Source organism: Sinocyclocheilus grahami, unplaced genomic scaffold, assembly GCF_001515645.1.
Source record: "Sinocyclocheilus grahami isolate Dianchi unplaced genomic scaffold, SAMN03320097.WGS_v1.1 scaffold176.1, whole genome shotgun sequence".
In the NCBI taxonomy this organism is placed as follows: Eukaryota; Metazoa; Chordata; class Actinopteri; order Cypriniformes; family Cyprinidae; genus Sinocyclocheilus; species Sinocyclocheilus grahami.
This window is the reverse complement of record NW_015505355.1, coordinates 1,488,198-1,500,333: the sequence shown is the minus strand read 5'-3', so window position 1 is coordinate 1,500,333 and position 12,136 is coordinate 1,488,198. Positions and strand designations below refer to the sequence as shown.

At 39.1% G+C, this 12,136-nt stretch overlaps 2 protein-coding genes across 2 annotated transcripts; one reads left to right on the top strand and one right to left on the bottom strand.

The window, feature by feature from the left end:
* Positions 1–2,216: 2,216 nt before the first annotated feature.
* ftr01 (finTRIM family, member 1) lies at positions 2,217–7,629 on the bottom strand. Its single transcript, XM_016283707.1, has 6 exons — positions 7,050–7,629; positions 6,027–6,122; positions 5,720–5,971; positions 4,261–4,294; positions 3,105–3,131; positions 2,217–2,728 (listed from the first exon to the last, which is right to left on the bottom strand). Exons 1-6 carry the CDS (start codon positions 7,590–7,592, stop codon positions 2,217–2,219), a joined length of 1,464 nt encoding a protein of 487 aa, XP_016139193.1. The 5' UTR covers positions 7,593–7,629.
* A 3,008-nt stretch (positions 7,630–10,637) lies between these two features.
* LOC107593880 (atypical chemokine receptor 2) lies at positions 10,638–12,096 on the top strand. The gene has a single exon (XM_016283758.1). It carries the CDS (start codon positions 10,779–10,781, stop codon positions 11,865–11,867), a length of 1,089 nt encoding a protein of 362 aa, XP_016139244.1. The 5' UTR covers positions 10,638–10,778; the 3' UTR covers positions 11,868–12,096.
* Positions 12,097–12,136: the final 40 nt, after the last annotated feature.

The following is a 12,136-nucleotide window of genomic DNA, read 5'->3' as shown; positions in this document are numbered from 1 at the left end:
TGTGTGTGTGTGTGTGTTTCCTCAACTACTATGCTGCTTATGCTACTCATTTTCATAGCTTTTTCTAATTACCGTTAATTACAAATAAAATCAGTCCTGTTCATAAACCTCTGGGTTGCACTTTATTTTACAGTTGGCCTGCACTTACGTGTGGTTGTGTGCTTATATAAGGTCATTATTGTTACATGGGTTAAGGTTAGGTTTAGGGGTAGGTTCAGTACCTAGTTATTACCCGGACATTGTAATTAATATAGTAAGTACATAGTATGCACATGCGTAACAGGACTGCAAAATAAAGTGCTACCAACCTGACCCAGATAGACTGAAATAGCCAACAGTGAACACTTCTTATATGACCGCATCTTGAATCATGTAAACAAGAGACATAATCATCGTGATATAATACGTGGGAGGAATGTGAACATAATGATACTGGTATAAAATTTAATATAAATTAAATGTAATGTTATAAATTATGTAAAGGGAAGTTTAGATTAAGGTTTAAATGCTTTCTTTCACAAACTGCATGAACTGCATGAACTATTGAAAGGTATTTATTTTAATTATATGATTTTAGTATCTGTAAATTTCCGTGTCATCCAGAAAATACATAATTAATAATACTCAATTTTACACTGTATTTCAATTATATATACAAAAGACTCTAAAATATACTTTTTCTCCCGATCTAACACATGAACAATCTCTCATCTACATTATTAGATGACACAGTTTCACTGATGAATCAACATCAAACCCAGGACAGAGAGGCTCAGTGAATGTGGTCTGGATTCTGTGGATGAGGCTCATTGTGTCAGAGACGCTGTAGAAGGACAGAATTCCTACACTGTGATCAACATACACTGACACATTATTTTAGTACAAATGGTTTGGATTTATGAAAAAAAAATAAATAAATCCGGGTAAAAAATAAAACCCTCGTCTAGACTACAAACATAAGCCATGTCAGTATACAGTGCTACTACGATATGATGCTACTGAATGGAAACGAGAACAGGGAGAGCAGGCAGTTCTGAGATGGCTTCCATAGCCATGACTGGGAGAAAAGGTGGCTCAAGAGTAGTCTTAATGACCATGACAGAGTGCCCAGGCTGTTTTGAGTGACCTCAATGCTCATGACTTGAATGGCAAGGACTCATGGAGGCAGAAACTGGCAGGACCACTTAAATCGAGACCACCGGGGTAGTCAAGGCTGGGATCGCTGAACAAGGGACATCTGGGACGACCAAAGCCAAGCTTACCGGGATCGCCAGACTCAAGAACCACCAGTCTTGGGACCAGAAAAAGCCTTTCAGAAAATTTGTCAATTGAAAAGTCACTAAATTATTCACCTCAGCTGTTGAAATTCCCACCACTGAAGAGACAAAAAATCTGTTGTCCTGATGTCACTAAAGGGGATGGCCTTTTTTGAAAGGAGCGGATTGCCCAATAAGACGGAGTGGACAAACTCTTCTTTTTTTATAAAATAAAAATATTGTTTTTATTTCCAAATGAGCAATACACTCAAATTGAGCAATCTCTTATTTAACAAAATATTAATAGGATAATTTTTTATTTTATTTTATGATTTGACAATATTCTACTATCATTCAAATGTAATGAGCAGTGCATGGGATATATCACGCATCCTCTTACACAAAACTAAAAAAATCTAGAAAATGTATCTAAAGAGCCAAGTAATGCTTTTGTTATGAATATAAAAACTTAGCCTAATATAACACACCCTTTCATAGTCATTTTTATGTTATCATGGCAAATGAGTTATTTATGTACAGGACACCAAAAAGCACTCTACAGTGATATTGACCCAAACACAAAGTGATGCCAAAATAAGTCTAATCACTGTGATATATGTGGGAGGAATGTGGACTTTAGAAAAAAATTGAATTTGTATAAAATCTAAATCAAAACAGCTTTATCAAATACAATTGCCACTCATATAAACAGTGAGAGCGCCTACTGCTGGGGGTTAAGGATAAGATTTATGTAACAGCAGAATTCCATGAACATAAATGTAACTACTAAATATATATTAGCTTTAAAATTATTAAAAGGTCTTAGTATCTGTATAGAGTATTTTTTATATACAAGCCTGTGTCTTCCCGCAAAATTCATTAGCTAAGGCATTCTTCATTCTTATGTCTATACGATACACAATTTTTACCCAGTATGTGAAAGAGCATATGCAGAATCCCTCATATACACAGTTTCACTGATGATCCACTACTAAACCCAAACCCAGGACAGAGAGGCTCAGTGAATGTGGTCTGGATTCTGTGGATGAGGCTCATTGTGTCAGAGACGCTGTAGAAGGACAGAATTCCTACACAGAGATCCACATACACTCCTATTCTAGAGGATCTGGAGGACACAGGGAGCTCAGTCTTTATGTTATTGTGCCTGAATACGTAACTGGAGGAAGAGCAGAACAAACTCCAGGACTGATTATTAAATCCAAACAATTGCTTCCTGCTGATGCTCTTGTATGATACTGATATACACACACTTTTTCTCCCACTCCACTCAACCTCCCAATAACAGCGTCCACACACACCCTCTTTACAAAACACCTGCACACAGCCATCAAATCTGTTTGGGTGAGCAGGATAATGCTGGGGTGTGTCGGTGCAAGTAGCCACACTGTTCTCTTCAGACAGGCGGAGGAATCGATTCATTGTGTTTGAATCCAGAGTGAGCTGGCATGAATCTAATCGAGATAAAACACAATTAGGTTAATGTTTGTTTGTTTGTGAATGTGTGTGTAATTTATGTTGTAGAGCAAAACATCCAAGTATCGCCAGTTTATATTTACCACAGACCTTTATTTTACTCATAAATTACAAAACCCCATTCTTTTCAAAAAGAAGCCTGGGCATTCTACCTAATACTGTAGGTCTTTTGAGTTTTACAGAAGAAATTAAAAGTTATATGGGTTTGCAACAACATGAGGATGAGTAAATAATTACAGAATTTTAAAATTTTGAATGCTTTGCTCCTGTTTGGCAGCTTGTTAAAATATAAAGCTTTGGACAATGTGCCTTTTGCATGTGTACAGTATATATGTGTGCTTCATAATTCCTTACACTGAAGGAACTGTTCCCTGGTCCTTGAAATTCCCGCCACTGAAGAGACAAAAAATCTGTTGTCCTGATGTCACTAAAGGGGATGGCCTTTTTTGAAAGGAGCGGATTGCCCAATAAGACGGAGTGGACAAACTCTTCTTTTTTTATAAAATAAAAATATTGTTTTTATTTCCAAATGAGCAATACACTCAAATTGAGCAATCTCTTATTTAACAAAATATTAATAGGATAATTTTTTATTTTATTTTATGATTTGACAATATTCTACTATCATTCAAATGTAATGAGCAGTGCATGGGATATATCACGCATCCTCTTACACAAAACTAAAAAAATCTAGAAAATGTATCTAAAGAGCCAAGTAATGCTTTTGTTATGAATATAAAAACTTAGCCTAATATAACACACCCTTTCATAGTCATTTTTATGTTATCATGGCAAATGAGTTATTTATGTACAGGACACCAAAAAGCACTCTACAGTGATATTGACCCAAACACAAAGTGATGCCAAAATAAGTCTAATCACTGTGATATATGTGGGAGGAATGTGGACTTTAGAAAAAAATTGAATTTGTATAAAATCTAAATCAAAACAGCTTTATCAAATACAATTGCCACTCATATAAACAGTGAGAGCGCCTACTGCTGGGGGTTAAGGATAAGATTTATGTAACAGCAGAATTCCATGAACATAAATGTAACTACTAAATATATATTAGCTTTAAAATTATTAAAAGGTCTTAGTATCTGTATAGAGTATTTTTTATATACAAGCCTGTGTCTTCCCGCAAAATTCATTAGCTAAGGCATTCTTCATTCTTATGTCTATACGATACACAATTTTTACCCAGTATGTGAAAGAGCATATGCAGAATCCCTCATATACACAGTTTCACTGATGATCCACTACTAAACCCAAACCCAGGACAGAGAGGCTCAGTGAATGTGGTCTGGATTCTGTGGATGAGGCTCATTGTGTCAGAGACGCTGTAGAAGGACAGAATTCCTACACAGTGATCCACATACACTCCTATTCTAGAGGATCTGGAGGACACAGGGAGCTCAGTCTTTATGTTATTGTGCCTGAATACGTAACTGGAGGAAGAGCAGAACAAACTCCAGGACTGATTATTAAATCCAAACAATTGCTTCCTGCTGATGCTCTTGTATGATACTGATATACACACACTTTTTCTCCCACTCCACTCAACCTCCCAATAACAGCGTCCACACACACCCTCTTTACAAAACACCTGCACACAGCCATCAAATCTGTCTGGGTGAGCAGGATAATGCTGGGGTGTGTCGGTGCAAGTAGCCACACTGTTCTCTTCAGACAGGCGGAGGAATCGATTCATTGTGTTTGAATCCAGAGTGAGCTGGCAGGAATCTAATCGAGATAAAACACAATTAGGTTAATGTTTGTTTGTGAACCCGCTCCAGTCCGGGAGCCTTCAGAGTCCACTCATGAACCCGCTCCAGTCCGGGAGCCTTCAGAGTCCACTCATGAACCCGCTCCAGTCCGGGAGCCTTCAGAGTCCACTCATGAACCCGCTCCAGTCCGGGAGCCTTCAGAGTCCACTCATGAACCCACTCCAGTCCGGGAGCCTTCAGAGTTCACTCATGAACCATTCCAGTCCGGGAGCCCTCAGAGCCAACTCCAGAGCTGCTCCAGTCCGGGAGCCCTCAGAGTACACTCCAGAGCCCAATTCAGTCTTCAAGTCCGCTCTTGAGCCCGCTCCAGCCTTTGAGTCTGCTCCAGAGTTAATTCCAGTCTTCGAATCTGCTCCTGAGCCTGCTTAAGTCTAGAAGTTCACTCCAGAGCTTGCTCCAATTAACGAGTCCGCTCCAGATCCTGCTCCAGTCTACGAGTTCATTCCAGAGTTCACTCCAGTCTGCTCCAGAGCCGGTTCTAGTCCATGAATCCACTTCTGAGCCCACTCAAGTTTATGAGTTCACTCCTGAGCTCGTTCCAGTCCATCTGCCGTATGTCACACCCATTAGCTGGAGTGTCCATGACAGCCACCAGAGGGCACTCCTCCCGTATCATTGCCTATTGCCTGTGGACTTTATTTCCCATCAGCCTTTGCTTGGTCTATCAGGTCTCATTGTTTCCAGCTGTGTGTCATTAGCCTTGTTAATTCCCCTATTTATACCCTATGTTCACTTAGCATTGGGTGCTGTAGTACTGCACTGTGTTTCTGTGTGGGTTTTGCTGACATCAGTTTTTTTTTTTTTTTTGTAGTACCCTGGGCTGGTGCTCTCAGTCTTTTGTCTTATGTGACTCTTATTTAAAGCTGCACTTGGATCTTTCGAAAAGTCCCAGAGTATTCTGTCATAGATTCACCAAATATTTTCATAATTTAAAATGTACAATTGTAAATTCTAATGTAGGAACAACTGAAATCACAAGAAGGTAAAAGCACATAATCATGGTAAGATGATAATTATATTTGCAGGAGTAGTGCTTTGCAGGAGTAGTGTGTTTAGGTGTAAATTTTTCTCCTGCACGTAAAAATATGAAATAGTCCACATAATTATTAGTGAATGAGACCAAGTTTACTTAGAACAAAGAAAAGACTACCATTGTTTTGTGTTTCAGATCTCTGTTACCTGCAGGAAATGGACGTGATCATCTGTGTGTAAAAGCTGCTCCAGTTCAGCATTTGTACTCATCAGATCATCAATCTCCTGTTCTAATTGCAGTAAGAGTCCTTCAGCTCGACTCACTGCAGCCTCTTCCTGAGCTCTGATCAACTGTATCACCTGAGAGCGGCTTCTCTCAATGGAGCGGGTGAGCTGAGTAAAGGTCCTCTCAGTGTCGTCCACTGCTGCTTGCGCATCACAATAAGCACTTACTGCTGCCTCACACAGCCTGAAAGAAGCAGTGAGCTTCAACGGGAATGAAAGTCAAACTCACCTTATGAGACTTCACAGCGTCTCTCAGCTCCTGGAGCTGATTCTGTCTCTCCTGAATTCCCTGCTGGAATTTTCTTTGTGTTTCTCCCAAAAGCCTCTGTTGGGAAAACGAAAAGGCTGTATAATCTCAGACACCAAATCAGTATGTAAGTACATTTCTAATACTTTCATGATAATGATATGGGATTTTGCATATGGCAGCCCATAGAACCGCTTACAGGAAAGTTATGAAATTTGGCACACAGAGAGAGGACAGTTTTAACTATAAAAAAAACAGCAATTTTGGAGTCTAACTCAAACCCTCTAGCGCCACCAACAGTTCAAATTTGCACTCACATTTCTGCTAATAACTTTGGCACAGCGCCACCTAGTGGTTGGGAGATATGAAAAATGGCTGTGATGTACCGAGACATAGCAAGCGAAATGATATCCAATATTCCCATTATTGGCATCGGCCAGTTTGAATTTTGTAAAAAGCTGTATTTTAATGAATGCATTTGCATATCCTTATGAAATTTGGTATCTGAAGGTAATCAAAACGTTTCAGGGGAGCGCCACCTTGTGGTCAAAATTATAATGAAAATGTTTTCAAAACAGCTCCTAGACCACTGGTCAGATTTTCACCAAATTCATGTAAGATTTAGTCGATAGACAAAACGGTGTGCGTTTAAAGAATCTTTGAATTTGATGACATGATGCCAAACTGCATCTGAGGCTGTAACTCTGACACAGTCACACCAAACTTTCTGTGTCATTGTCACCTCACACTGAACACCCCGCATACATTTTATAACAATGCCACCTATTGGCCAAAAGTGATAAACCATTAAACTAGTCATATAGTGGTTTTATTTATGATTTGAGTAAAATCTTAAAATGTCTTTAATTATTCATTGTTGCAGTTGTTCTGGTGCTCAGTGTCATTTTTACCTTCTCATTTTGCCTCTGTTGTGCTTGGCCCCTTAATTGCTGCTTGCAGCTATATTTTAGCATTAGCACATTAGCGTCTAATTTCAGTTCATACCTGTTTCTCTGTCCTTTCTGCTTCAGCTGTTACAGTGTCATGGTTTTTATGTTCGTCAATCAAACACGGAAAACAAATTAACTGCTGGTCAGTACGACAGTAGATTTCCAGTTGTTTGTTGTGTTTTGGGCAGAGTCGTCTAATGGGATCCATCAGATTGTGTCTCCTGTCTTTAAAGAGATTCTCATGTTGTTCAAAATGACTTTGACAGTAAGAGTTCAGACACTCCACACAGGACTTGACCGCTTTGTATTTCTTCCCAGTACAGACGTCACACTCCACATCTCCAGGTTCAGCTGTTTGTAAGTCTGTCGTCTTCAGTTTCGCCACCATCTCAGCAATTATGACATTCTTACATAAAGCAGGTCTTGAAGTGAAGGTGTGTCTGCACTGAGGGCATCTGTAGACTCTCTTCTGTTTCCAGCAGTCTGTAATACAGCTCATACAGTAACTGTGTCCACAGGGAATAGTCACTGGATCCTTCAAGAGATCCAGACACACTGAGCAGCTGAACTGGTCCTGAGAAAAACTGGCTTCTGCCATTTTAATAGATGTACATACAAACAGAGACGCACATACGACAGCTTGACAACACTTCAGTGACACTCAGCTGACAAACTGAAATATTTCCTGGTTCTGTTTCAGTAAAGTGTGAAAAAACGGTATGTGTGCGTGGTTTGACTCCCCTTTATAACACTGTAACCTGACACTGTATTTTACACTGTAACATTTACTTACACATTACATTTACAATATCCCATTCTATGTAATTGAAATGGTGGTATGTGAGCATCTATTGTTATATATTGAAGTATGTATACAGTGCATACATATACATGCATACATATGTGTGTGTGGGTCCATACAACGAACTTGCAGAGTTTCTTCTTTACAGGTAAGCTAAACTTCGAGTTAACTTAAAATTATTTCTAATATGATGGACCTTTTTAGAAAGTAGAGTAATTTTGTACTTCAAAGAAAAGTATGTAATTTTGTGATTTACCTTGTAGCTGGTTGGTTTGGTTTATGGCTTATAACGTTTTAATGAAGAGCTTTTTTTAAAAATCCTTATGGGAAAATTAACGGAAAAAATACTTCTGCAATCTGAAATAGTGGTCACGAAAACTAAGGCGCTCTATATTGTGTGTAATTTTTTCAGCCCATCTCCCTGATTTCCTTCATCCCTGTTGGCTAGACCGCACTCTACACCTAAGAGCGACTGGCCTCTCAGGGAGGTTCGTTTACTAGATGGCATGTCTGCTGATGAAGGCATGGGTACTGCCGGGATGTTGGCATTTTTAACTGTTTCAGGGATTTTTGATCGACTGCTGTTGGTTTCCGAGTGTTTCAGAATGAGCTATCATGAACAACTTGAACTGCGGCTTAACATTTCTACTCTGGACACAAATGCCATGACATGTTGCATCAAAAGCACATAGAAACCAGTGAAAAACAAATGTAAAAATGTATCTAATTTCACTGTAACACATCCCCCATCATCTCTAGACTTTCATGTTGAAGTTTGAGATTCTTGTTTTTGCTGTTTAATTAGGCCAATTTTTCCCAGGTGTTTCTAGCGCTCTCATTATCCCTTGTGTTTATATGCCCTGTGTTTTCCCTTGTATTAGGAATGTGGAAATCAGCTTCATAAAGTTCTGAGGTATTCCCATTACAGTTCCAGAAAAGATCCAAAGCTTCCAGAGTGTTGAAAACAGCGCAATCTGGTGGTCCGTAATAAATAAAGCAGCCAAAACCTGTTTAAGAAACTGTTGGGTTAAGCTACCACCACACACGCCATCGTTTCATTGGGTGTTTGTGTGTGTCTCTGTGTGTGTGTGTGTGTGTGTTGAATTTCTCCATCTGATAAATTAATCTACGCATTAAAATGTGTCAATAAATGCCAGTATAAACGAATATCAATATGGAGTAGTAGAAGAACAACGTACACATATGAATAACAACGTTGTACATGTCAAGTATTTTGCCTTGAATAATTTGTGTTCTACATGTTTGACTAGGTATTTAAAAATGTAACTGAAGTTTGAATGAAAACTCGTAAAAGATGTTTTGGGGTTCAAACAGCAAAGTGAAGCACGCACGTGACTAGAGAGAGAATGAAGCTTTCTTTGTTGTCAATCGCGTGTAAACAATACACCCCCAAAACGAGGCTTCATTGGAATCTGTATTGCATGCGTGATGCATGCCTCAAAGCTTTTAATCACTCATTTTGGGGTCAGTCGTTGTGGATGTAACCTCTGATTTGGATGTCTCCAGTGTTTCCATTTCCTTCCGTGTTCCATGTATTCTTGTCATGGTTATCCTTTATGTTTTTGTTTAATTTTAGTTCCCTGTTTCCCAGTTTCCTGTTTTGTTCTTTCATTTATTAAACCTCTTGCATTTCGAGCCAGGGATAGCATAACAGGGGGGAAGGTTAGGACAGTTCCAAGGGCCCTGATCAGAGAGGGGGCCCGACGGAAACAACCCCCGGAACACAGTTTCTACCGAGGGGGCCCGAGTTAGTATGCTGTTCAGGGGGGCCAGAAACCATAGGGGCGTCCCAGTTTAGAGCCACACCCATCTGTCTGCTTTCCTTTTTCTCCCTGCCTGCTTGTTATTACAGAATCAAGCTTACTTCTCTATATATTCAGAATAAGCATTATTTTCTCACATCTTAGAAATGATAAGCCTAGTACCAAGCATTCATTTCGATCTGCAGTCTAATAAATGTTAAACAGAAAAGTAAAACGACACACTCTGAGGAAGGCTGGATGGCCGAAATACATCAGTGTGCAGTGTTTTAGTCATCTACGGATCCAAGAAGTGCCTTGGATCCGTAGTTTCTATAGAAAGTAAAATGGTTTACAACTACACTGAATCTTCACTCTTAAAAAATGTCTTCACTGTAAAAAATTTAATAAATTAAAATGAATATCCAAGTTGTCACTAGGTACAACTTCATATTACAAGCTGACTAAACCTAAAATGTTAAGTCAGCGTGAAGATTTTTTTCAGTTTTATCAGTTTAAATTTGTATTCTTTAATGATGATGCCATCACGCACAGTGTTTTATTGGTAAAAGGCCAGTTGGAAGAAAGTGAGCTATTTCTCTCATTTTCAGAATGTATTAGTAGTAAACACATCAGAAAAACAAAACGACTTCTGCATTCAAATACAAGCTGACTAAACCTAAAATGTTAAGTCAGCGTGAAGATTTTTATCTCAGTTTTATCAGTTTAAATTTGTATTCTTTAATGATGATGCCATCACGCACAGTGTTTTATTGGTAAAAGGCCAGTTGGAAGAAAGTGAGCTATTTCTCTCATTTTCAGAATGTATTAGTAGTAAACACATCAGAAAAACAAAACGACTTCTGCATTCAAAGTGTGTGTGTGTGTGTGAGGCAGAGTACAGAGACTGTTTTCCTGCTCCTCCCAATGCTCAGCGAAGCATGTTTCCTCTCATATTGTTGATATAGGTCTACTCTAAAAAAAATTGCTTTTACACAGCAGACTCCGCTGATTCATTGGCTTAGAATCAGAAATTCAGGGGGTGTTCACTGCATGCTAATATTTTCCAGGCTTTGTTTTGTTTCCTGGAGACGGACATTTTCCTGAAGAATTAAATGAAAAAAGCTTAAGGGCAAGTGTTCTGGAGTGTTATACTGATGGGGAACTGATTCTCACTCAGTAACAAAAATCTGCAACAAAGACCCGGAGCTGATTACAAACCATGGATGTTTTAAACCCAGATGACTACAGCTATGAGGACTATTATAACGCAGAAGGACTTGAGGAATTTGGGCTCTGCAAGAAGACACATGTAAAGGAATTCAGCCATGTGTTTCTTCCTGTGTTCTACTCCGTTACTTGTGTATTGAGCATTATTGCCAATTTGACCCTTCTAACATTGTTCATCAAATACAAATCTCTGAGGAAGGTGTTGCCTCTGCACATGGTCATATCAGATATTCTTTTCACAGTCAGCCTTCCCTTCTGGGCAGTGTATGCCAGCAGTGAGTGGATCTTTGGTGATCAAAGCTGTAAGGCAATCTCATTGGTTTACATGGTGAGTTTGTATAGCAGCAACCTGTTTGTTGCTAGTCAGAGCTTGGAGAGATTTATGGACCTTGCATGTGTTGTTTCTACCACCAGCATTTTCAAAAGTCCAAAGAGGAATACTATCGTGTGCATTTTGGTGTGGCTTTTCTCAGTTTTGTGTGCGGCTGTTCATGTCAGCTTCGTTGAGACGCAAACGTTCCACGACCAGTACATTTGCACTTATCACTTCAATGATAAAGTCGGTTGGAAAATCTATGCAAGATTTCAGATGAACATACTTGGGTTCGTCGTACCGTTTCTAGTGCTCCTATTCTGTTCCATCAGACTACCATGTGTTGCTGAGGTGAGGAGCGCGTTCAAGGTGTTTAGACACGAAGCTGGATTCACCGTCATGTTTTTTCTCCTCTGGTTCCCCTACAGTGTGGTCATTTTCCTGTATGCTTTGCAAGACCTTCACATTTTTTATGCATGCACCACTAACATACACTTTGACTTTGCCATTCATGTGACAGAATGTATCACTTTCATGCATGTTTTCATCAATCCTGTTCTGTACATCTTTTTAAACAAAAAAGTCTGGCGACGACTCAGAAATGCCTGCAAAACTCCAATGGAGTATCTGCTTGAGGAATCCAACAGTTCATTTGTCATGTCAAGTGAGGGTGGAGCTATAGAGTTGAAGGCGGTTCAGCGATATCAAGCTCATGACCTGAGCATTAGTGCTGAACGACCTAATAACTTCTTACCTGAGCCAATGTAAAAGCTTAATTTCGTTTATCGCAGCTTTTAATAGTTATGCCAACAATGCTGTTTACACTGCACTACTCTTTTCACTGTTTATGTTAACTTGTATTTATATCCCAATACATAATGTTTTCAGTAAAATTTGTTGAAGTTCTTTCCACAAGCAATGGCTGATCTAGCAAATATAAAACCATGCATGTGTGAGCCTGTGAGGTGTCCAAAAAGGAGTATATTACTGTATATCACCATTTTTCAAATGCTTATGAATGCTTATGAATTGACACT

Bases quoted from the DNA above. Each gene is read 5' to 3' on its own strand.
- ftr01 (XM_016283707.1), bottom strand. From the start codon at position 7,592: ATGGCAGAAGCCAGTTTTTCTCAGGACCAGTTCAGCTGCTCAGTGTGT. The intron at 5,972-6,026 runs GTGAGTTTGACT...AGGCTGTGTGAG, and splicing joins ACGCTGTGAAGTCTCATAAG to GCAGCAGTAAGTGCTTATTG. The intron at 2,729-3,104 runs GTAAGGAATTAT...TATCTCGATTAG, and splicing joins CAGGGAACAGTTCCTTCAGT to ATTCATGCCAGCTCACTCTG.
- LOC107593880 (XM_016283758.1), top strand. From the start codon at position 10,779: ATGGATGTTTTAAACCCAGATGACTACAGCTATGAGGACTATTATAAC.